This window comes from Astyanax mexicanus, chromosome 5 (genome assembly GCF_023375975.1).
Source record: "Astyanax mexicanus isolate ESR-SI-001 chromosome 5, AstMex3_surface, whole genome shotgun sequence".
In the NCBI taxonomy this organism is placed as follows: domain Eukaryota; kingdom Metazoa; phylum Chordata; class Actinopteri; order Characiformes; family Acestrorhamphidae; genus Astyanax; species Astyanax mexicanus.
In genome coordinates this window covers 39836316-39861814 of record NC_064412.1, presented here as the reverse complement: position 1 = coordinate 39861814, position 25499 = coordinate 39836316, and the positions used below count along the sequence as shown (strand labels likewise).

General features: G+C 37.9%; 1 protein-coding gene across 3 annotated transcripts in view; it reads left to right on the top strand.

The window, feature by feature from the left end:
- The window catches only part of gulp1b (GULP PTB domain containing engulfment adaptor 1b), a 125626-nt gene that overhangs the window by 40435 nt on the left and 59692 nt on the right, over positions 1–25499 (top strand). For 2 of the 3 annotated variants that reach the window (XM_007248802.3, XM_007248805.3), the window contains exon 2: positions 21802–21870. The exons of the other annotated variant lie outside the window; for it this stretch is intronic. In XM_007248802.3, coding sequence (XP_007248864.3) covers positions 21840–21870 — 31 coding nt within the window. In that variant the 5' untranslated portion in view covers positions 21802–21839. The remainder of the gene's footprint in view (positions 1–21801; positions 21871–25499) is intronic. 3 annotated transcript variants of the gene reach the window in all.

Sequence of the window (25499 nt, the reverse complement as noted above, 5' to 3'; positions counted from 1 at the left end):
GACTTGGGCAGCCGCAGCATTCCACCAGGGGAACGTCCTTATCATGCAGAAGCAGCCGCGAAGATTAGAGGGAAATTATTAAAACGGATTTATGCTCTAAACGGGTGCTTGCCGTCACCGCTCAAGATTTATGAACCTGCTTCATTATTCCCGGGCACTTTGTCTTGTCGGAGAAGGAAGAAAGAAGCTCCCGCCACTGCCCGTGAGACCAACACAAACCCTGGCACGCCACTCGCCGCCACGCTGCGTGATACACTGGAATTTAAAGGGCTTTATTCTTTAGTCTGTTTCATACAGCTAAGAGTGCTTACTTCATTAGGTCCCTGTGATCAATTCATTAGCGTCTAGCTGCTGTACAGGACTACAATTGAGTGTCTCCGCCTGAACACGTGCCAAGTCTGTGAAGAACACAGAAAACACACCACTGATTACAGCCTTATGTTTTGAGTGAAGACGCTGTAATTGGACAGTAATTGTTCAGATGTCTATGACAATTCTTTTAAATGTAAAAATAGGGAAACGGTATTGTACCAGATAGAGACAAAAGAGATAGTGAGAATGAACATACACTTTAAATAACATGTATGCAGCATTTCTACATTAAAATCTGAGCTTTAAAATCCTTGTGATGATCAGTAACGAAAGCAGTGTAGCGATGTGTATATTAGTGTAAAATCCTGTAGTATTACTCTACCATCACAGTCCACATACTTTTCTAAATTTTAATGATGATTAAGTATCTGTCAGCTTGTCCAGAAATGCATGTGTAAATAATGTTCTCTGAGGGTGGATCAAAGCATAAGTTACACTTAACACAACTGTAGGGGGAGCTCAGGAGCAAGAAATACCAACTGTCCCATTATGCTGCTCTAAGGAAAACTAAACTGCAACCTTGACATTTTCTTTTATAGACACAGGTTTATTTGATGTAGTCAATGGTGCACTGGAATGAACAGGTGTATTGGCCTGAACTTGGCAATACAATACATATCATGATGCAGTGGTTCAATATTCAGTATGTCACAATATATCGCAATCATGTAAGCAAGGTGATATATTGCGGATGTTTAAATCAAATTTTAGAAAACTGTCATAGTATAAAAATACTATCATATTTATAAAATCTGAGTAAAGGAAAAGTTTACTTTTTATCCAGTCAGAAAAGTGGGATCTAATGTCAGATTATAAAATTTCCATCTATTGCCTGACACCAATCTTTACATGTAAACTATTAATTATTGTGTTTAAAAAAAACTTAAAGATATTGCAAATCAAAACGATATGGTACAATATTAATATTTTCAAAAGTTGGGTGGTTCAAACAACTAGTAAATAGTGTATTTCACATGAACAACACATACGTTGACGTGAAAAATTATTTTCCCCATACAGATTTCCTTTATTTTTGCTTTTTTCATAATAATATTTTTCCGATTATTAATCAAAATTTATTATCAGACAAAGATAACCTGATTAATTATTAAAAAAAAAACACTTTTTAAATGATGATTTTATTAATTAAAGGAAAAAAATATTCAAAACAATCTAGCCCTGTGTGAAAAAGTGTTTGCCCACTAAATTTAATAACTTGGTTGTAGCACTCTTGGTGGCGACAACTGCAATCAAGTTTTACCAATATCTGGCAACAAGTCTTTTACATCTTTGTGAAGATTTTTTGTTTCATTCTTCTTTACAGAATTGTTAAGGGTTTTCAAGCATAAGCATCCTGTTTAAGATCATGTCACAGCATCTCAATCAGACCTTGAGTAAACCTTCATTTAGTTTTTTTTTTTTAAGCCATTTAGAGGTGGACTTGTTTGTGTGCTTTGGGTCATTGTCCTTCTACAGAACCCAAATCACTATCAACTGCCTCCACTTGTTTCTTGTTTCTGAATCACATGTTGTGATTCACCCGAGTTAAGGTTCTTGTCCTGCAGCTCTGATGTCACCGTCCTTCGCCATGTTGTTTTAACCTTTTCTGTTTCCTTTTATCAGGTAGCGTCCATCGCAAAGCTACTTTAGGCATATGCTGACTGTCCATTCTTAGTACGTGACCCAGCCATTTGAGACAACAGTGATTTATCTCCACACTCAAACTGTCACACCTGGTCTTCTGGTATAGCAAGTCATTTGTCATTCTCATGGGCCAAAATATACCATATATTGTCCTTAGACAGCTGTTTTCGAATGTTGGCCTGTGTTTCACTCCGACTCTCAGAGCCATGCAGCAAAACAGATTTAATGTTGTCAGTTTGGTTTTAAGGTGGTATTGCTTTGACTTCCGAAGTCTTGACTTCCGAAGTGTTGGGTTAATACACATGACTTGGGTTTTGGTGGTATTGATGTTCAGATCTGTCTGTTAAGCAAGGCAGTGCGGTCTGTTTGTCTTTTCCTGTAGATGACTGTCTTTTGTGAACAGGACAGCAGGATCATCCACGAGATCAAGATCTTCAAGATGCGTAAATAGAGTCCACTGGATGACTCTTGATTTGTCTGCTGTGGTTTTTCGCAAAATCCAGTTGACGGCAACTAGGAACAAGATGAGATGAGATGATTGTCTGACAGCAGACTCTACCAAGAACCAATCTGACAGCTTTCCATCAAGTATGATGCTGCACTCAAAGTGATGGTAAAACAACTCTATCAAGGTCACAATTTTAATATCTTAAGATGTAGTCCATTGGACCTTAGGATCTTCCACAGGGTTTCCTGGTGCAGGTTGTGAAAGGCGTTCTGAAAGTCTATAAAATGGATATACAGCGGCTTGCAAAAGGTTGTTTCACCTTACATCCACAAACTTAATTGTATTTTATTGAGATTTTAAGTGATAGATAAACACAAAGTATTGCATAAGTGTAAAGTGTAACAAAAATGATACATGATTTTCTACATTTTTATCAAATAAAAATCTAAAAAGTGTGTCCTGCAAAAATATGAATACTTAGTAGAGCCACCATTTGCTGCAATTATAACTTTAAGTGCTTTTTGGGTTTGTCTCTACCAGCTTTGCACAATTAGATACTCATTTTTTTGCCCATTCTTTTTTATAAAACAGCTCAAGCTCAGCCAGGTTGTATGGAGAGCATCTGTGAACAGCAATTTTCATGTCTTTCCACAGATGCTCAATGTGATTTAAGACTGGGACATTCTAACACATGAATATTTTTCGATCTAAACCATTCCACTGTAGCTCTGGCTGTATGTTTATGGTCATCGTCTTGCTGGAAGGTGACAATGTCTCCCAGTCTCAAGTCTTTTTTTTCTGCCTTTAACAGGAATTACATTTATCTCCATCCATCTTCCCATTAAATTTCCCATTAAAGCATCTCTACTGCATGATGCTGCCACCACTAGGGTGATGAGCAATGTTACTTCTACTTCCCATATAGTGCTTTGCATTTAGGCTAGAATGTTCAACATTGGTGTCATTTGACCACAGCACCTTTTTCCACGTGTTTGTTGCAACTGCAAACAGCAATGCATATGTTTCTTTTAACGATGAATTTCTTCTTAACACTCTTCCATAATAGCGTGATATGACTCCCACCTGATTTGGGGATTTCTGCAGCTCCTCCAGATTGACCATGGGCCTCTTGACTGCTTCTCTGACCAGTGCTCTCCTTGCTTGATCTTTCAGTTTGGGTGGACGGCCATGACTTTGGTAGGTTTGTAGGTGCAGAATATGTTTTCTATTTTTGAATGATTGTAGCCAGGTGGTGAATTGAGAATACACCTTTAAAATGTGTGTCTGTAACTTTAAGAAACACAATCAGAATTGTTGTCACCCTGAGAGAGGAAAGGGAGGAGCTAAGAGCATGGTAGAGAAGGAGGCTCAAGCTGCAGTGAATGGTGGTGCTCCATTTTAGGATCCATCCAGAGCCATCCTAATGAAATAAGAGGTAAAAATCAGGAAATACTGAACAATATAAGGTTTAGTTGGCCTATAACAGTAGTAGATGCCTATATTGCCTTTCTAAACATGTATTTTGAATGAATCACAACCAGATGCGGGCAGATGGCATTGTTTCTGTGGGGTAGTGTGCTCCTTGTGGTCAAGCCTTGTATTTTTCTGGGTTGCAGAAGCTGTTTGTCCAAGTTCTCTTGATGAAATGCTCAAGTCTTGTTGAGTAAAGCTGAGTAAATCGAGGTGAGCTTAAAAACAAATATAAAAAGAGCTCTGTTAATGGTATTAAGGTGGTATTAATGTTATTTATCTATTTTCTGTAATTAGTGCCACTACCAAATACTGTGCTGTGTTCTTAGTTAGGGTTTTTACAGTGTATTCATTTTTATTTTTATTGTTTTGAGTACAATTTAATCAGCTCTGATAAAAGTCCATAAGTACGTGCACTGCAGTTGCAGTAAGTCAAAGATAGGTGGTGCAGTGTTGTTGTGCATTGAGACTAATATTTCTGCTCAGCAAGTGCTGATTGTCTTTATTTTGCTTTTATTTCATATTTGTTTTATAATTAATATACATTTTATATTTCATAAAAATCCCTGGGGTGGGATCTATCGGAATAAAATACCCCCAAAAAAAGTATTTTGTCATTTGGTGTGCGTCCTTTCCCCGGTGACATGATGGTTTGAACTGAGCTTATTGGGATGTTTAAAGCTTGAGATATGTCTTTATAACCTAACCCTGTTAACACCAACCTGGAGGTTGCCTTTTTTGGAAGCTTCACAGTTACTCGTTTTGACCCGTTCTCACTTATAATATCCTCTGTCCATATTAATTAAAAAAGATCTGTAAGACTTTTTTTTAGATTTTTTGAGGTGTCTAGATCATCCTTTTGTTACTCAGCATGGATCAGCGCCTCAGGCTTTTTTTTATTCTTTTAGACTTTAATGGAACGCCGTACCTCTTCTCTTTTTTGGGGGGGGGGGGTGGTGGATCTGAAGGGTCACTTGGTTCTGGTCTACTGAGGATTTGTGGAAATGCTACCATCTTTATCTTTTACTGCGGCTGTCTGGATGGTGGTCTTGCAGACTAACTGTATAGTGATTTTAAAAAAGGTGCTCATTTCCCCGTAGGCAGCAGCAGCATGTTCAGCTTCCTTAGCTAGATATTCCATATAGGTCCTCTTATCACTTTTGGCACTTTTTGTTTTTACCCCACAGTCTTTGATCTTATAGGCTTACTGTAGCTGTTACTGGAGTGTGAGTGACTGTTACTGAAGTGTTGAGCATCTTGGCCTTTAGCTGTGTCTTTACTGTAATCTTTTGCCATGTTCCAGGTGTTAAACATTATTTGTTACCATTCTTAAAATTGTCCTTTCGCTAAAATCCACTTTTTCTTGTTGTTTGTGAAATACAATAGATCTCTCTGAGTTGTATATAGATGCATATAAAACTGTTCCTCAACCTCTATTGTCTGCAGTAGCTAGTAAAAGAAAATGTTCAGAAAAACGAATCGCTCAGGAAAAGCATCATCTCAACGTCAGTCTGTCAATTAATATTCATGGCCTCGTCCACCTCCGCTCGACACCACCCACAGACAGAGCTGAAGCCAGCTAGGCACGTCTCCTCAGATAGGAGCTAACAGCACTAAGAACAACATGGCAGTTCGTTCCTGTGTTATTTGTGCAAATAACACATAATTGTTAAATGCTTTGCCCAGTAATTCAGAGCTAAGAACAAATGGTTAAAATCTGTCTATGGAACACCACCAGCAAAGTACAGTTGAGATATGTAGGTGTGTATGTTTAAAATAGTTCTGTTTACACCAGGGAAAATGGACCTGGACTTTCCACCTCTGTGTGTTTACATAGGATCTCTGGTGGATATCACATTTTACATAAACTTTAAGACTAGGTCAGTGGCTGAACTGCACTTAGCAGGACATTACACATGTTGTAAAGTAACATATAACATTGCAAAGACTGTTATTAGTGTAAAAAGTGTCTTTTTATTTAAAAACTTTTCTAACTGCTGTTAGCCAATCAGAGGTGATATGTTTGCATGTTTTGCATGCTCCCCACCAGAGCTGGAAAGTAACTAACTACATTTACTCACATTACTGTAATTGAGTAGATTTTATGAGTAATTTGTAATTTTTAAAGTAATTTTTAAAATAGGTCATTTTACTTTTACTCAAGTACATTTTGACATAAGTAATTTACTTCGCTACATTGGAAAATTCACCATTACTGAGTAAAAAATGAAATTCTGGGGAAAAAAAACAAAAATAGTTTTGTTCTCCGTGGCAGCGCAGCTGAACTTCTCCCAGCAGTGTTTATTAAGGTTAGCGGGAGAGACGCTGTGTGAATCAGCTGTGTAGCATGGGGTCTGTGTGCGCAGCTCGGGGGAACCGGTGTTCTGTCGAGTTATGCTACCCATCGATATGTGCTTCTTTACGGCACTGCGCATGCGCCGACCAACAGATTTTTGCATGTTTCCATGTTTTTCATTATAATTCCTTAGGTTTTTATTGGGAACATTAAACAATCTGCTTGGATGTTAAAAAACATGTAAAAAGCAGTTAAAGCATAGCAATGGCAAGTTAAAAAATAATAATGAACTGTAAAACTAAAAAAAAAAATACAGTTTAAAGTCACCTATATGACCATAACCTTTTAATAGTAAAGAAAGTAAAAAAAACTATGCCACTTGTTCTTGAAAATGTTTATGGGGTTGTCTGAGCAAATACTGCCTGAAAGGTCCAAATTATTTAATTTAATAATTAATTAATTTATGATTTGTTGTACTTTTTGTAACTTTCACTCAAATTACATTTTAAATTGAGTACTTTTTTACTTTTACTCGAGTAGATTTTTAGATGGGTACTTTTACTTTTACTTGAGTAGAATTTTAGCAAAGTAAAGGTACTTTTACTTAATTACAATTTTTCAGTACTTTTTCCACCTCTGCTCCACCACACACACACACACACACAATCCTCCACAGGATTAAAGCACTGTTATACCAGATCACCAAAGCCTTTTTTTTACAAAATAGCTCACATTTCATTCATTCATACTAGAGACCACAACTACACATTTTAAAATGAATGAAAAAAAACATCGAATGAGACCTTTAAGAAACTCAGCTGCCAGTCCTATAAAGACAGTAAACCTTCTCATTCACAACATACAAGTTTTATAATTGCAGTGATACATATACGTATATTATGTGTCTACTATTAAAACCATTTTCAACAATCGTAGTTTTTCAGTTTATTTCTTTTTTACTGGGATACAAAACACAGTTTCTGTCAGTCAGAGAGAAACCAAGCGAAGTCAGGTTGTGTTTTTCAGTGAGCTGACAGATGCTCTGATGATTCGTCCAGATTCTCATATGAGGCAAAATCTGTTTTGTTTATGTACAGTGTATGTGCAACAAACACATTATACAAAAACCAATGTGCCCACGGCTGTTTTTTCTAGGGCAGAATGAGTGTACAGCATGCATCTTTGATAAAAACAAAAACAAAAAAATTGTGTACAGGAATTAAATCTTTCTTTCAGTAAAAAAATGTATACATTTAAAATTCAGTTTTTGTTTATAACTAGTTATGATGCCACCACCACCATGCTTAACAGCTTGACTCTATACAGCTAAAGCTCCCAGTTCATAGCAAACCTATGCTTATTTGTTTTTAGGATTGTTTCTAACCATCCAAATCAGCTTCCTCTCTCCTGAGGGACAGTTTGGGTGACCTTATCATCACCTCCCAACAACTTGTACTGGTATGCAGTGGTTTAAAAACTATGATCTCAAAATATGCAGTTGCTTCAAAAGACATTACTGTGGTAGAGCAAAGTAGAGTCAGGCAGAGTGAGGTAGAAATTTGTAGAATGAGGCAGAGTGTGATAGACTCAGACAGAGTGAGGATGAGTAATGCCAAGCTCAAACTACACGACATTTTTTCACTTACGATGTTCACTATGTCAGATTAAGCAGTTTTTTTCACTTTGCGTCGTTCTCGGGGGACTGGCAACACTACACGTTAGTCACCGACCAATCATCTTCCTCGTCCTTGCGTGAGTTCGTAGGTCGTCGCGGGGGAGAAGCATAGAATCTGACAATCAACCGTGGGTAGTGCTTTTGTGCTCAACCGTGGGCTCATTCCTGGGTGACCCAAATTGGTTTACATGCTTTGTGTACTCCAGAGAGAACTTTAGGTATGGTAAAGATGTAGCTACTTAGGTTTCTGTGAATGTAAACAGAATATTTCATGGATGAAGCAGATTATTAGATGATTATTAGATTATTCTTCTGTTTCTCTGGTCCAGAGAACTGCAGGAGCACTGTGCTGCTTTCTTTTCCCATGTTTACATCTGTGCGTCACATAACGCTCTGTCTTCCTATTGGTCAGAGTCAGGAAGCATGTCGCTGAGCATGTCAAACTAGGCGATAAAATACAAAAAAATTGAACATGCTAGTCTTTCTGTCGAACGCTTCGTCGGTGACGCTCAAAAAAAAAAACACTTTTCTAAATTCTTGCCCCAAATATATTGTTCTATGTCATTTATCTTTACAGGACAGCTAGATATCAGAAGAGCAGCCTGTGCAACTGCTGGATTAAAACAACTGCATATTCTGTATGCTTGGTTGTGTCCTAATTGGTTTTCTTAACTGTCCATATAATGAGATTATGTGCATCATGAAGCACATCATCATCATATCGCTGTTCCTTAGATCTGCAGTGCAGAATTATTTATACTCTTCTGAGAATTACACAAAACTGAATGAGCTTAAATGCTGCTCCACCAGTTATATAAACAGTACATATCTGCGTGTAGATTATCCATTATACATTTATATACAAATGGCTTTTTTTTTTTATTCCTGAGTTCAGCACTGCACTCTTTTTTTCCCAAAATGTACCAAACTGTTGATTTGTCCACACTTAATATTTCTGCTGTTTCTTTTTTTTTTCAAGTTATGATAGTCTATTTCACCAAAGAACATCATTTCACAATGTCATTTTTTTCCAGTATCATGCAGCCCTAAATTGCATTCAGTTTTTGTGAATTAACAGTTGTTATTACACAGATGTTCCTCGTTAGATTAATGTTTGAAATGCACGTACACACACTGGTCTAACGGACACATGAGAGGGAAGTGACTGACCGGCTAGTTAGTATGCTGTCCTGCAGTCCTTCAGAAGGCAGTCACCGCCAGCCCTCAGTGTTTTAATCTGAAGAACTGGAGCAGCAGCTGGTGAAGGAAATGTTATCATTATTCCAATTCATCAGGAGGTTGTGGAGGGGCACTTGCGGTCATTGAAAATTGAAAAAAAAAAAAAAGTTAGTGTGGAAAATAGAGTGTGCAACTCATACAGTTTTGAAAGTATAGACAAATCAGGTCAGTACTAGGAGTGTAAGAAAATATCAATACTGTATCATAGTATTGTGTTTTGCAATACTGTATAGATTTTCAATAACACACAGTATAGATTTTAATTATAGTAGTTTATTTAGTGTTGTGTTTAAACAGATATTAATATGTTGTGAGTAGGGGCATTACAGTTTTTTTTTAGTGTTCTATTACCTGCAAATACAAACACACTGCTAAGATAAATCATTTTTAAACCATTGTTACTGCCGCTTAGGGCTTTTACACAGTACTGGACAGTACCTGGCTCAGCTGGGGCTTGAGTCTGAGTCCCTGTACCTGGAACCCTGTGGTACAGCCCCGTGGTTTCTGGATCTATGGGAATGAATGGGAATCCAGCAGGCTTTTGGAAAAGCGCTCAGACTGCTGGAAGTCAGGAGGTCCCAGCTGAAAGATTTGGTGAATGAAATTAAGCAGTAGTGTTCTCTGACAGCAGAGCGTGTGAGGTCGGGCATCGATTGTGTGCAGCTGTCTGTGGGAGCGGGCACGCGGTGGGTATAATAAGTCATGAACGACCCGCTCTCCTCTAACGGCCTTTTGTCTGACTTTTTTCTGCCCTGTTCCACCAGGAACCTGCTGCTGTCAGTTTTTTAATAAGCTATCCATCACCATTGCATGCATAACTCATGGATGTTTTGCGCAGCGCAGGGCTGCTGCTGCTGCTGCAGGTGGAGAGTTCTTTTTATTTTTGGGAGGGGGGGTGGCGTTGGGGAGGTTTGCACAAGTCTTTCCTTGCTATGTGCTTTAAACACAATAAATACAGTGGTGTTTAAAAGTTTAGAAAAGTGAACCCATTAGAATTTTCTATATTTCTGCATAAATATGACCTAAAATATTGTAAGTCCTAAAAGGAGATAAAGAGATACCAATTTTTAAAAAAGACAAAAATATTGTAATTGGTCTTTTATTTATTGAGGAAAATGATTCAATATTACGTATTTATAAATGGCAAAAATATGTGAACTTCTAGGATTAGCAGTTACCAGAGTTCATACGCTCATAAAAAAAAAAAAAAATGGAAAAGTCATGGAATTTGAAAATAGCAATTTCTAGGCCTGGATAAGTTTTGTTCTACAAATACATCCGTGTATTGATGGAGAAAATATTTTTTGAGCTAACAAATACGTCGGCTCAGAGATCTCAGGTTAATAATAATTAATAATGACTAATAATAATGTTATGTGATTCATTTTAGACCAACTATGATCAATTTTAATTATAGTTTTAGTTTATTTTTGGTTTTATAGTCCATAGTCTGCACTTATGTTTTAAAAATCATATGGTCATGAAAATTTGTGTTGCAGGCATGAAAAAATCATGAAAAAATAGTTACACTGCTTGGCCAAAATTAAGTCAGCATCTGGATTTAAGTAAGTAAATGATGTGGGGTTGATGCTGCAGTTGGTCAGGTTTAGGTTCAGCAACAGTATGTGCTGAAAGAATGAGGTCAGCTGACCACCTGAATATACTGAATATAGACCAGGTTATTCTATCAATGGATCAATGCTGAATGATCTTGGTGAAAAATTAATGCAACACTGGATTAAAATACATTTTGTGACATTGCAGAAGCTTATTGAAACAATGCCACAGTAAATGTGTGCGGCAATCAAAGCTAAATTCGCCAAATATTAGACTGTGACCTTTTTTTGGCCAGGCAGTGTAGTTTAAGGTGAAATTAGAGTCTATTTTATTTAAAGAACAGGGATCTATAAAGGTTTGCTCTTCAGAACACAGTTGTGGCAGTGTATCATGACAAACACGAACTAACAAGATTTCTAATGAGCATAGAAGAAGAGTTGTTTTTATTGTTATTATGTATATCAGTAGTTTGTTTTCCTAATGTTGCTGGCATTTTTATATCTGTCTGTGTTTGTACAGTGATTTGAGCTGCATTTTATTTGTATGAAAGACAGTATTTAAGTTTATTAATATATATTTTAATATTATTTAGCTAGCTACAAGCTATTGCTAACTAGGTAGCTGTCTTGTGATTTACACTAAATAATGCCGTCAGTCTTGTGGTGAACAAAGTTAGCTAACTAGTTAGCTAGCTGAGTTAGCTCAGTTTACGTTACTGTTTTAGCTAGCTAGCCCTGTGTACCTTGTATTTTTCAGCTGGAGTTTGTGAAGAGGCGGTAAACTGAGGCAGAGTGTGATAAGTGAAGCTGGATGCTTTATTTCTTTTATTTAATGTGAGAGTAGAGCATTAAAAAAATAACGTACAGCTGCTGTTTACCGTCTCCTAGTGCCAGCTCCCTCCACCATTCACTGCATTGTGTACAGCAGCTCTCAGACATACAGTGCTGCTGAATAACATAGTTTAAATAGAGTCATTTATAGGTGTAAATTTAATGTTTAATTTTCACTAATTCAAGTCAAACACTGAATTTGAGTTTTTGTCATTGTCGACCAAATATTGTTGGTTGCCAAATATTCTGTGCCTCCCTACAATTTGGTCATGATTTTAGTACAGATTAAAAGGCACACTGTCAATAAATGTCTATTCTAGAGCACCGTATTATAAGGCGCATTAAGCAACTTTAAGAATGCCTACAGCGAAGTGAGCTGGGGAAAGTGCCTAAATAAACAAAACTGTAATTCTTATACAAAACTTTTGTTTTCAACCCACCTAGCTTGTTTTAACACAGCAAACACGCAGGCTACAGTCCAAAATATTCGCTACTAAACGCCAAAAGTGCTAACCCTGCAGAATTATCAGCTAATGCTAATGCTGCTGCACCCAGCCTTAGTGCTGAAGAAACTTCACTGAAAACTCACTCTCATAATGCTGGACTTCAGCTAATTGGCTTTACTGTCCCTTAACACCTGACTGGTAGATTTAATATATAAGGTGCAGGGGATTAAAAGGAGCACTGTCAACACTGTGTTAAGTTAAAAAAAGGATTTTAGGCACACTGTTTATGAAAGCGATTACACTTTTCCAAGAGCGGATTGATCATCCATAGGCAAAACACAAAAGCAAGAGTTATTAGTCAATATAAATATTTTGTGTATACTACAATATTTATCATTGCTCATGAGATTTTGGCCTAATGCAGGTACGTGTGTATCTGTGTTTTTCCCAAACATTGATGGTCATAACGTGCCGTACAAATGTCCATTGCCATTTAAAATCCTGGCGTTGTGCCTGATTTGATCTGTTTCCTGTAATGAAAGATGATTTAAACAAGATTGGTTTTTGCACTTGCTGCTTTCTCCCCAGTCTCCCCATTTTCCACCTCAACTTTAAATGACTTTGTCAAGAGTGCTCTTTGATTTTTTTTTTTTCTTCAGGCCGCCGAGACGTCTTCTGCAGTCAAAACGTAATTAAATGTCCATTCCATTCCATTCCATTCCACACTTTTCCTCGCAAGTCCTCGTTCTGTTTAAATATATAAAACCACGGCGTGCCCGGCAGCGCTCAATGATAACAGTATCTCTGGCCTGTGTTGAAAGGCTCTCAGTAATTCCTCTTGCCGAGACACTTAAGTGAAAGTACATTTTAATGGACTGAAATGGAGTGAGGGTGCTGGAGTCTTGTCAATAACCGTTATTCTCCAGCGCTGAAGACATTGATTTCCTCTGAATAATTTAGACTTGTGATATCTCTTTTGTTGGACTGTCACTCTGGCTAAACATGTCACCCTTTAGTGCTTTTTAATTCTTCTTGTCTGCTCCGCCGGGGCTCTTAATAGTGACGAGGGTCGATTGTTCATGCTGTTCAATTTCTTTTACGTGCTGCAATTTTAAACGTTAAACTTAAAGGTTTTTTTTTGTTTTGTTTTTTTCAGTTTTTTACTATTTTTTAAAAAGGCATAAAAAGAAAATTAAATAAATAAATAAAATAACTGAAACTTAAATGACTGTAAGGAGTAAAACATCTACAAGACAGAACCACCACCCTATCCCAGAAGTACTGAATAGAGCATTAGGAGCACACTACAATTGCTGTTAATGTTTATATATATATATATATATATATATATATATATATATATATATATATATATATATATATATATATATATATATTTAAAGACTAAGCACCATCTGAACATTTCCCCTTATTTTAGCCTTAAAATGTAAACGCAAATTAAAATTGACAGTTACATATTTAATTTACTTTAAAATTAATTAATTAAAAGTAAATTGATGGAAAAACCAGAGTCGCTATGGAAATTTCAGAAAGATGCTGACTGATGTCACTGGTGGAAAACAGTGAACAGCGCCTCTGTCAAACACCATTAACAATAGCAGACTTAGACTGATGGTGGGGGAGACTGTATATGTACTGTAGAATAGTAATAATATCTAGTGCTGTGCAGACTGTACTGGGATCTGACGCTCTCAAAAGAGTCGCAAAGTAAAAAAACACACACACAAAAGCAGATATCACATATTTAGGTGAGCTAGTCAGACATCTAGTTAGCTAACCTATGTTAGCTAGCTAGTGTTAACTAAGTAAATAACAAATATTAGCAAACTTCACAGTGGGCTATTTAATACACCTGCTAATTAATATAGTTTAGATTAATTAGTTTAGTTGAATTTATAAACAACCCTATAAATCTTAGCAAATCCACTTTTCTGACATTAGTTTGTTTATTTTGACCAAATAAACTTGAATACGTCTCATTTCACTAATCAATAACCTGAGAGGGGGTGCTTTTTCTGGCAGGGGTGCTGAATTCGACACAACAACAGCTTTCCACATCCCATAGCTGTGTTAATTATCAGAAGTTAGGACTGCAGATAAGGGAGTGTGCGGATGGTTCTTTACAAATTTTGTCCACTTTTTGGGTATTTTGGGGTCTTTGGGCCATTTTTGCACAGGTGTGCAAAGGAACTCAGCTAAGGCTATATTTATTTATTTTGACAATTTCATATTAGCTGATGCTTAGCCTTTAATCTAATGTAATTGTTTTTGTGACCATAACTGGGCACAAACTCTTCAGTTTTAAATATATTTTAATACATTATTGTCACTTCAAGTGTGGACTTTAAAACAGGCCTAAAAACAGCTGAAACCTGGAAGCAGACTTCTACACCAGTCACAAATCAAACCAGACCAAATGAATGCTGATACCTGGTTCAGCCTGTTCTTTTATAATGTTTTTCTCGGCTGTGCTGAAAACCACTATCAGTCTAGCTCTTTTATAAGAGAAGAGATAAAGGAGGCGCATCTGCCAAAAGCAATAACACAGGGGACACTGGGTCTGTCACCTCTGATACCAGTGAGAGAACTGATACAACAGGAATGGAGGCTTTGCTATAATAAAAAAACAGCATTGCAGCATCAAGCTGGTGGGACCGGTTGGCCATCTTAGATTTTGACCAGTATAAGGTATGTTTTTGTTTAGTTTTGTTGAAGATTTAGCTGGAAATCAAACATAATTAACCTGACCTGGATAGATAACCTGCATGGCCATGCAGAACCAAGCTGGTTGACAAGCACAATCATGCAGAACCAAGGTGTTTGACCAGCATAACAATGCAAGACCAAGGTGTTTGACCAGCGTGACCATGCAGGACCAAGCTGGTTGACCAGCATGATCATGCAAAACCAAAGGGGTTAAGAAGCATGACCATGAGGGACCAAGCTGGTTGACCAGCATGACCATGCGGGACCAAGCTGTTTGACCAGCATGACCATGCAGGACCAAGGTGGTTGACCAGCATGTCCATGCAAGACCACGCGGGTTGACAAGCACAACTGTGCAGGCCCAAGCTGGTTAAACAACATAACCATGCAGGACCAAACTGGTTGAACAGCATGACCATGCGGGACCAAGCTTGTGGACCAGCATGACCAAACTGGACTGTAAAAAACCCACCATGGCCAGCTAAAGCTGATCAAAACTGGTTAAGCTGGTTGACAATCTTAGATTTTGAACAGAATATATATATATATATATATATATATATATATATATATATATATATATATATATTTTTTTTTTTTTTTTTTTTTTTTTTTTACGTCAGTTTGATGATTTAGCTGCTCTACAAGCATGATCAACCTGACCAAGCTACAGCAACAGCATGACCAGCAAGATCAGACATATGGGCAATATGTATTGAGAATATGAAGAGCTAATATAAAATGTGTGAATTAGGCAGAGCTAAAAGAGTGAATAAATGTGAATACCCAGCAGCAGCAGGTTGTTTATGAGATATTAATGAGATCTAGGCAGGTCTGTCACACAGTGAGAGTGAATGAAATGAAATGTTGAGAAGGTTGTTGTTTCCAGCTTATCAATAATTCATGTAATTCCCTGAGGGGTGGAAGTGTTTTGTGACTGAGTAACAGGGTCATATTGTTTAGAACAAGTTGAAGAGCTTCCTAATGGTTTCCTGCAATAATCAATCCAATAATCCTCAAATAGGTAGAGCCACTGGTTGCAGGACCTTATTAATGTAATGATGTGCCTTCAAAGGATCTGTACTTAAGACCAAAGGTTATCTGGTATTGTGCGAAAGTGCACCCCACACCATAGAGCTGGTCAATATGATGATATTTTATTGTATCGTAGTGCTGGGCGGTATGGAGAAAACTGCATATCATATTTTTCAAGATTCTGAGAAGACACTTTAGCAAAACAATTGGAAAACCACAGTAATAAAAAACATGAAAACCGGTTGATCAACGTCACTGTGTACTGTCTTGTTGTCTCATTGGCAGGATCAGAATTCATTACTTTACTCTCCTTTTGTCCCACCATGTGTAAGTGAGTCACAATAACCGTTTAAAACCAGGAGAGAGGAGCAGCCATATGTATTATAAATGGCTGTTTAAGTCAGATGACATTATGTCTGTAGTAAAATGCACAAATAAACACAACAAATGGAAAAAAAAACAGGACAAACAATTTCAGTTTGGGGCAGTTGACAAGATTTAGGACAGTTGAGGCAAAAAGTTAGTCTGGAGTCTTTTGTAGCATTTATTTTTTTAACTTCTACTTAACTTTAACTTTTCATTTTATTGCTTGACTGGGCTTTAATATAGGTTTGTGAGTTACTGCACTGTTAAGAGTACATTTAATATAAATACTAAGGCTTTAAATTAAGGCTTCCCACAAAACTACACAATATGGGAAGGAATCAGACTTCATTATCAGAAAAAACAGCCGAAGAACGTAAACAATAGACCTGAAAAAGAGATACGCCTACGCCTAGTTCCATAAACACTATAAACAAACCTAAAATACTCAATGTTTAACTATTCAAAAAGATATTTCTCAAAAGTTCTGTTGCACTAGTAAAACACAGGTTTAATATTAATTTACAGTATGTTATAATTGAAGAGATTAGAGGCATTACAGTATTAGAATCAGCCACAATTGCCTTCTTTCTCCGGTTAACAAATAAATTCAAATTATCCTTTAAGCTACAGTATTAATATATTTAAAAGGCTGTAGTTACAGCTCTATTTTACTCTGGTAAAAACACTCATACAGTGAGAAACAGAAGCAGGAGCTGTTTGATTTCGACGCTAGACCAGCTTTTGACTCTCTTCTCTGACGGTTCTGTTCCGCACGGCGCACCACAGCGCCCTCTAGCGGTATGGCGGTATGAGAGAAACACACGGTTGTAGTTCTAGTTTTATGAACCGGTTTACCACCCAGCACTATTGTATCGTTATTATTTTTCTTATCATATCGACAATTTTTAACTCTCCCTCACCATGAAAGGCATTCATATTGGCATTGACCACAGTGCCTCCTCAACATGGAGAAGTTCTCCAGAGCTCCTCCAGTAATTTTGTTTTTATCATGATGCGGTTTGCACTAGAAACATTGTAAACACTCAGCAGATGATTTAGGATTTTTTAGATTCTTTCAAACAAACCTTAGAACCCTAGTTCTTGCTCTTGATACGTTGTAAAACTAATAAATTCTTAATTTTTTTACATTAAAACATTATAACATACTCTGCTTCCATGACTTTTGAGTCTCTAAACTTTCGAAAGGTCATCTTTGTGCTTGCCCTTTTGCTTTCGGGCTGCCATGCCATTATAAACTGTAGGTGACTTATGCTAAGTCTAGTGTAATAAATCCTAACTGGCTGACCTTATTAAGATTAAGCTGATCCGTTATTGTACGAGGTACCTCCGGCTCTAAGATATCCCCATGTCCCACATGCTACCACATAAAGTCTCTGCTGTAAGGCTGCAACCTTTAAACTCCACTCGGCTAACGATGGCTGAGCAAGTTAACTGTATGAAGTGAGTACAGACATTGTAAAATCAACCAGCTGTGTATTGGTATTGTTCATGTGAGAGACACATGAACAATTCAGTGGACACAGGAATCTGCAGTTGCTAATTCAACCACAAAATCTAGAACTACGGAGTTGGCATCCATGTGCTGCAACTTATTAAAAGCTTGCATGGCTTGGCTCGACTTGACTCGGCAAAGCAGGTGTTTGTTTTTTTTGTTGTTTCTTACTTAAACTCAGAGTGTAGAAAGTGTAAGAATAATGCATCTTGTGGAGGACAAAGAATAAAGACTTTTAAAACCACTAACCAGATTTCCCTCTCCAGAGTTAATCGCTTCAATAAGTAGATATTGATATTGACTGGGTAATATTGACTGGGTAATATTGTTAAATAAAACTACTTCAAATTCTTTAAATTCTATATGTAAAGATTTACAGTCTTGATGATCTCGTTTTAAAAATCACATTAACATGTATCAAAAAGTAATTCGATTAATCGAAATAATTTGAATAACCTCCCAGCACTAGTGAGAGACAGTAAATACCCAGTACATTATAAAATCCCTGCACAATTCTGTAATAGCTGCCAAGTTTTCCTGGAAAGGGTAATGTGGCAACTATCCCTGCTGTCAAACAGTATTGGTACTGGCTGGTGATTGGCCTATTGAGCTGAAAGATTTAATTTAGTCCATCTCTGACTTTTTTAATGTACCAATAATATAAACCAAAATAAATTGTTAAACAAACAAAAAAAGTTTTATATTTTAGATTTTAAAAGTACACACCTCTTGCTTATAGACAACAGCTTTGCATATGTCAGTCAGCTTTATGAGGTAGAGTCACCTGCAATGGCTTTCAGTTACCAGCTGTGCTGAACTTGTCAAGAGTTAATTAGTTGAATTTCTTGCCTCTTAATGTGTTTGAGAACATCAGTTTTGTTGTGAAGAGGTCCATATTATGAACTACTCAACTAAACAAATGAGAAAAGGCTTCTTTAAAAAAAAAAAAAAGGTCAGTCAATCTGAAAAAAATCACAAACTTCGAAAGTATCTTCAAGTGTAGTCGCAAAGACCATCGAAACATTATGATGAAACTGGCTCTCATCAGAACTGCTGCAGGAAAGAAAGAGCAGGAGTTTCCTCTGTTGCACAGAATAAGTTTATCAGAGTTACCAGCCTCCAGAAACTCCAATTTAACATCACCACAAATAAGAGCATCTAAATGTTTCACGGAGTATTTTGGATTGTTTAACACTTTTAAGTTACTACATGATTCCTTATGTTTTCTTGCATAATCTGGATGACTTTAGTATTAATTTACAATGTATGGACAAAAATAAAAAGTTGAATAAGAAGGTGTAACCACAACATTTGATTGGGACTGTATATTAGGTGTTAATGGTTTCGCCATAATTTACTCTTAATTTACTGTGCAATCTGTGTAACCTGTGTGTAAAATGTGTAAAATTTCAATATGCACTGATGATCTTGGATCATTGTCACTTCCCTAAAGCCATGCTTTATTTTAAACTAAAACTGTATGCACAAAATATTCCTCAGTCATAAAATACAGAAGGAAAATAGTTCACAGAAGGTTCTGTCTCAAACAGGAACTGTCACTTCACTGCTCTTCCCCTCAATCACCACTTCTTAGCCTCCCTGCTGCCTCGCTGGCTGCCAGAGTGTAGTGGTGCTGTAAGATGAAATGTTTGGAGGCATGCGCCAGCAGCCCGGAGAACGCTGCTCTCTTTTCCTCGCTCTTCAGTCAGAAAAGCCGACGGCGTCGACTTTATTGAGCCGTGACAAGAAGAAGTGCCGTCTTTCCCCTGCTGGTTCGGTGACACGTGGCTTGGCTGGCTGTACTGTAAGCGAGCGCTGCTCACTGCCTGCCACTGTCACTCACTTTACCACTCACAGGCCTGTCCTGAAGCGTGGTGCGCCACCGGCAGAACTCTCCGGAAGCTTCATTCAAATGCATGTGGTTGGTGGAAAAAGCTCCAGGCAGGAAACGTCGAGCAGCTTGTTTACTGCTTTGCCGACTTTGCAGCGCGCGGCCTGACTGAAAAGCCGAAAGCCGCCTTGGAAACAAAGCAGCATTGTGTTAAGACTGGCAGAAAGCCAGGGCTGAGCTGTGCGTTCGCTGTGTTAGCGGGACGTTCGTTGTAAGTGGCCTACTGTTAAAGATAATAGCAGCGGATGGCGTAAGATTGCTTTGTGATGTTGGACAGCTTTGGTTTGCTGTCCTTCAATTTTACATCGAATTGTTGTACATCAGTTTCTCAACAAGGCTTTGATCTACGTCTGCATTGTCGTACGCTCAACACACTTGCCTTGATAAAGGCCAGATCGCATTAAGGATTTTTTTTTTTCACATTTCGTCCATAGTAATGGCCTAACTCCAGACAGTACAGACTGTCTGGCAAGTGCTCTAGCAAGCTGGTGCTGTGTTGTGATTGGACAGACTAATGTCTTTAGTGGATTTGTAACACTCTGTAAAAACTATTGACATATTTTTAGCCAAGATTAGAGCTTCAGCTAGGTTGAGAAACACTACAATTAAAAAGCATGTAAATGAGCTAATTACAATCATCAGCCAAACAAAAATAGGAAGGAAGTGCCAGTAGAATTGCCATGCTCTTCATAAGAAAGATAAAAGTTACCAAGAACAATACTTTGACATATGATTGTTTTTTTCCTAATATGGGCTCCATTATTCTCATACATTTCTGGTTTTTTTGTTTGTTTGTTTTTTTTTACAGTTTTTGCAGTAGGTGTGTTGAGAGCATCCAGTGTTGAGAGTGTTGATAGAGCATCCAATAGTGTCCCACACATTGTTAATCAGAGATAGATCTGGTGATGTGGTTGTTCATGAAATAGTATCTGTGTTTTCAGGGCAAGCTCTTGAGACAGCAGCAGTATGTGGATAAGCATTGTCTTGTTGGAATTGTGCAATAAAGTGTGTGTTCAGAAAAGGTTGGGACACTGGTTTCAGGACCTTATAATTGTAAAAGTTAGCTGTCAAAGTGCCAGTATTGAAGAATAAAGGATATCACGCCATTGCCAAGAGTGATCAGTGTGCCAGTAGTCATTCCCTTTAAGAACCAAACACAGAGTGACTTTGGTGCATTCCTATCTTAAGAGGGCTGGCTTTGTGCGTCTTGGTTTTGGAACACTGACTGACATTAGTTTCACTTTCAAATCATGGAAACAGCACAAGCAAAACCTCAACATATTTTACAATTGCCAATATTTGATTAACTTTACATGTCCTTACTCACCTTAAGTTTATTTTTAAAGTGCTGGACGAGACTTTAATTACTGAATTTATATATTTTATATTTTAATAAATGTGACCTGGTGTTAAAAACGAACACCAACATATAGCTTTATAAATCTGTGCATTTCACATTTTTTTAAGTTTTGAAGAACTGACAGGCAGTGTGAGATGCAAAAGTGCGGTGGAAACGTGCTTTGATGTTTTTCAAATATAAAAAATATAAAAGTGTATTTTAGTTAATTCATAGAATAATATAATTTAAATACATTTATGTTCAGTCAAAGTACTTCTCTCTTTCTATTTTTTTTTCTCAAACAGCAGAATGCCTGCAATCTGCTATATTAAGCTACAGTTATTAATTCTGTGTAATAACTATAAATATTAATCCTTGTAAATGTAAGAATAAAATATAACAAAAAAAACATAGTTACTAAATATATTTAATTTTATAGTTGATCGCTGAAGGCTCTGGCTGAGGTGTTTTTTGCTGTGGTAAAGAAGTGATGGTATGTGGTATTTTGCTTGGGGTGTGCATCCATACATGATACATGATTGCGTGGCTGTTTTTTGACTGTTGCCCTGGTTTTAATCAGTCTTTGGTACACCTGTATTTCCCACTGCCAAGATAAAAACACGGCAGATATTTCGAACACACGTCATTTCCAGACCACCTACTTTAATGTTATTTTAATGACGCATGTGCAAGGCGTGAAAATGGACTGTTGACGGGGTGTAAGATAGGAACGAGCATTGCTTCATGCCCTTCGCAGGATGCATGATAGCGCTCCATGACTGTGTGGCATGACACCATTGCAGTCTTTGTTGACTGGTTATGAAAGCTTCAATTCAGTTAATTAAGCATAGTCAATGATCATAAACCTCAATGTTAACTATGAACAAATATGGCTTTTGTCTTTAAAAGTCTCTCTCTCTCTCTCTCTCTCTCTCTCTCTCCTTGTTTCTTAGGTGGATCCTCCTCAGATTAGTGTGACTCTTACAGCTTCATGATGAACAGAGCCTTCAACAGGAGGAAAGGTATGAGAACAGGCAGCACTGTTCTGTCAGCTGCCAATAGTCTGTCGTTTGATTGATCACCACCAGCTGTCGTTTATCCTCAGTTTTACTGGCCGGGCAGGGTCCAGAAGCTTCTCCTGTCCATCTTTTTAGCGTATCGATGTGGATTTCCACTGACAGAGTTGCAGAGTTGCTTTTAAACTGAAGAGGAAACTCTGAGCACTCAGAGCACTGTGCTGAGCCTTGGGGATTTTAAGTCTTAAATTGAATAAATTTGCCTTATATATCATTGCATGTTGCATACTGAAACAATGTTATGTTCTGTGATGCCACAACCATTTGTAGCTTTGAGTTCTACAGAGCTTACCACTGGCCTTTTTTTTTCTGGGAGTGTAGGATGTCCTTTCTCTGCTCATCACTCATAGCACTTTTCCACCAAAATAACTCCTGAAAGAAGTTCATTTCAGACTGGTTCGAAGAACCGTGGTGCTTTTCAGCGACCGGCCCGCGTTTTCATCAGTTTTAGTGGAACCATCAAAACATGACATCAGTGAATGTACCGGCACTATTGGCTGATGTGGACGGATTTGGAGAGCCAGGGTTGCACTGGTCTGCTGCTGTGACCGAATTCAGCGCCCCAGTCATCTGGTTAGCTGACCTACTGCCCATCACGCTGTCCAGCACATCATCAAACGCCGGTACACTCCCCCGCCCAACTCCACTACATTTTTTAAGCTTTTTCAGCTTGTTTATCACTTGTTCTTTAGTGCAAACAAATCCTGCCCAAGATAAATCCTCCACTAGTTCACCGTAGACTTTCTCCTTCCCAGTGCTTTCTTCAAGTTTATCCTGAAACTCTGGAGAACACCAAATCCAGAGTAAATAATGTGTTTCCTCAGCAGACCACTGTGCATTCTTAGACACGCCCACAGGTGTCGTCACAGTTTGAGGAAGTGCTGAGGAACCTGGTATTCTTTGGTTCCCGCTGCAAACAAACATTTTGGTTCCGGAACCTACTTTTGTTGGTGGAAATACAGCGAACGGTTCAAACTTAGGTTCGTGAACCAGAATGGTGCTGGTTCCACGTCGGTATCTGTGGTAGACAGTGCAGGGGCCTGCTGGCAGAACTAGAAGACAGTGTCTCTAAGCATATTTAGCAGTCCAATAATGTTACATGGTTTAGACTCATGTTAATATGTTAATGTTCACATTCCATCACTGGTAACGTTTGTAATAGTAGTTCTAACAATTGGGTGGGAATTGACTTTGATTAAACTGGCAAGAAAATGGTTAAGGGTGTATGTTTTATAGCATAAAAATATGTTTGTAAGTTAGTAAAATAAGTGCTTCAAAAATACAATAGAAAATAAGAGTGTAGTAAAATATAGTATAAACAGTATATAGCATAAAAATGCTTGGTGTCTCATTTAATGGAGGGATAGAATTAGGTATGCCTATTTTTCGCACTATAAGGCGCATTGGATTATAAGGCGCACTATCAAAAAACGTCTATTTTCGGGTCTTTTTTCATACATAAGGCTCACCGGATCATAAGGCGCACTATGCGACACTAGTAAGGAACAGGGGTGTTGCCTTGTTTTCCATCTAATGGTGGCGACACCTGTAAAGAAAGCAAAGTTAAGTAAACACAACTGTATTTATAAAAAAAAAACATTTTCTTTTAGAAACTAATTTAAATTACTACAATGAAGAGTCTTTAATCTGATTTGATATAAAAAAAAAGTCCTTTATCTGAAATTTCCCACACCAGTTGATTTGTGCAGGTTTTCTGTGAGGCAGATTTAAAGGTATGATTTTTGAGTCCCTCGGCTCGGCTTTTCAAAGCCTCGTCTCCAGCACTCTCTCACGATTCTTTCCACACGCTCCGACCAATTAAGCGCAGTAAATGCGACATGTTGGTGTCTGAAATCTGAGTTGCCCCAGTTTGTGTTGGTTATGAACCTGCTTCCTGCAGAAAGCCTGTCTCGCAGGCTGATGTTTTATTAATGGTGGTGACAGGACGGCCTCCGGACCTGCCTGTTCGGTCACAGCCCACATTTGGTGGAGTTTATCTTCAGTTGCAGACGCTCCTGTAGGTGGGTTTGAATATTTCATGGACCCTGTTGGGATTTGCTAGTTGGCGAGAGAGCTTTGTTAAGGCCACCTTCCCTCACCTCTCTCGTCTCTCTCTCTCTCTCGTCTCTCTCTCTCTCTCTCCATCTCTCTCTCCCCATCTCTCTCTCTCCATCTCTCTTTCTCTCCCCATCTCTCTCTCTCCCCATCTCTCTCTCTCTCTCTCTCCATCTCTCTTTCTCTCCCCATCTCTCCCATCTCTCTCTCTCTCTCTCTGTCTCCCTCTTTATTAGATATACTCTCACTTTCTCTCTTTCACTCTAACTGTCTCTCTCTCTGCATTCGATCGTTGCTATCCAATGAAAAACAAGAATCTCTATTATGTTTATTTTTATTATACTGCATAATTTAAAAACACAGACTCTCCATATACTGTCAAAATGTCTTGTTTTTCATTAGTTAGCGATGATATACTCTCTCACACTCTCTCTCTTTACTGGATCAGTGGCGTGCAGTGAATATAGTGGGTACCCCTTCTGCAACCCCCATACCCCCCCACCCCTCCGCCAGCCGACCAACACATAGATAAATAATACAAAAACTACATATTGTCTCTCTTTACTTAGTTATATGAACTTAATATGCATCAACAGCCCACAAATACAGCTACAAACTACAAAAGTATACAATAGACCCAACAATAAATGCTTAATTTTCCTACAAGCACAGCCGTTCAACAAAGATCACTCATTTGTATATATATATATATATATATATATACAGTTCGCCAGAGCAGCCAAAACATTAAGTACACACAAAAACTCACCAGTCAGGCGGCCTATTATTGTGATTTAGTTTCACATTGAAGGACAGCAATTCCATGATAGTTAGCTAACTATTAAATTAATCCAGCATGAGCTCCGTTTATGACTAAGCAACGCGTAACACCTTCACCACAGAGCTGAGAAGGGGTTACACAGCCATGGCCCCGCCCCTGGAGTGAAAATCATGAATCTGATTGGTTAGACTTGCTTCGACTTTGCAGATAGATTCATTACCACACCCTTCTCAAAATCAGGAGAAGGGTCACACAGTCACGTGGAGGCAGAAGCCATTTTTAAAAGCTTTGATTGGTTAAAAACACTGTCAGTTAGATAAGAGTCCTGTAGCAACTAAAACACAGACTTATGCTTTGAATTTGTTGCTGTTTTTTATTTTAGTTAATTTCTAAAATAAATTCTTACACTTACAATAGCTTTGATATATATTTCCTGCTTAAAAATTATGTAATTATTTGCATGGATTTTATTGTCACCCCTTCATTGAAGGGTTAGAAGGGCCCCACTGCACTGGATATACTCTTTGTCTAACTCCTTAACTCTCTCTGTATTTAATATACTTACTCACTGTATGTCAGTCTGACTCTCTCAATCTCTCTCTCTCTCTCTCTCGCACACACTTTTTGCTGGATATATATTGTCTCTGTCTCTTCTCCATTTCCTCTATTATTTAGGTGCTTTAACACAGTTGCTGTTTCCTGAGAATGGCAAGTCATTTGCTTTTATTGACCTCTTTTA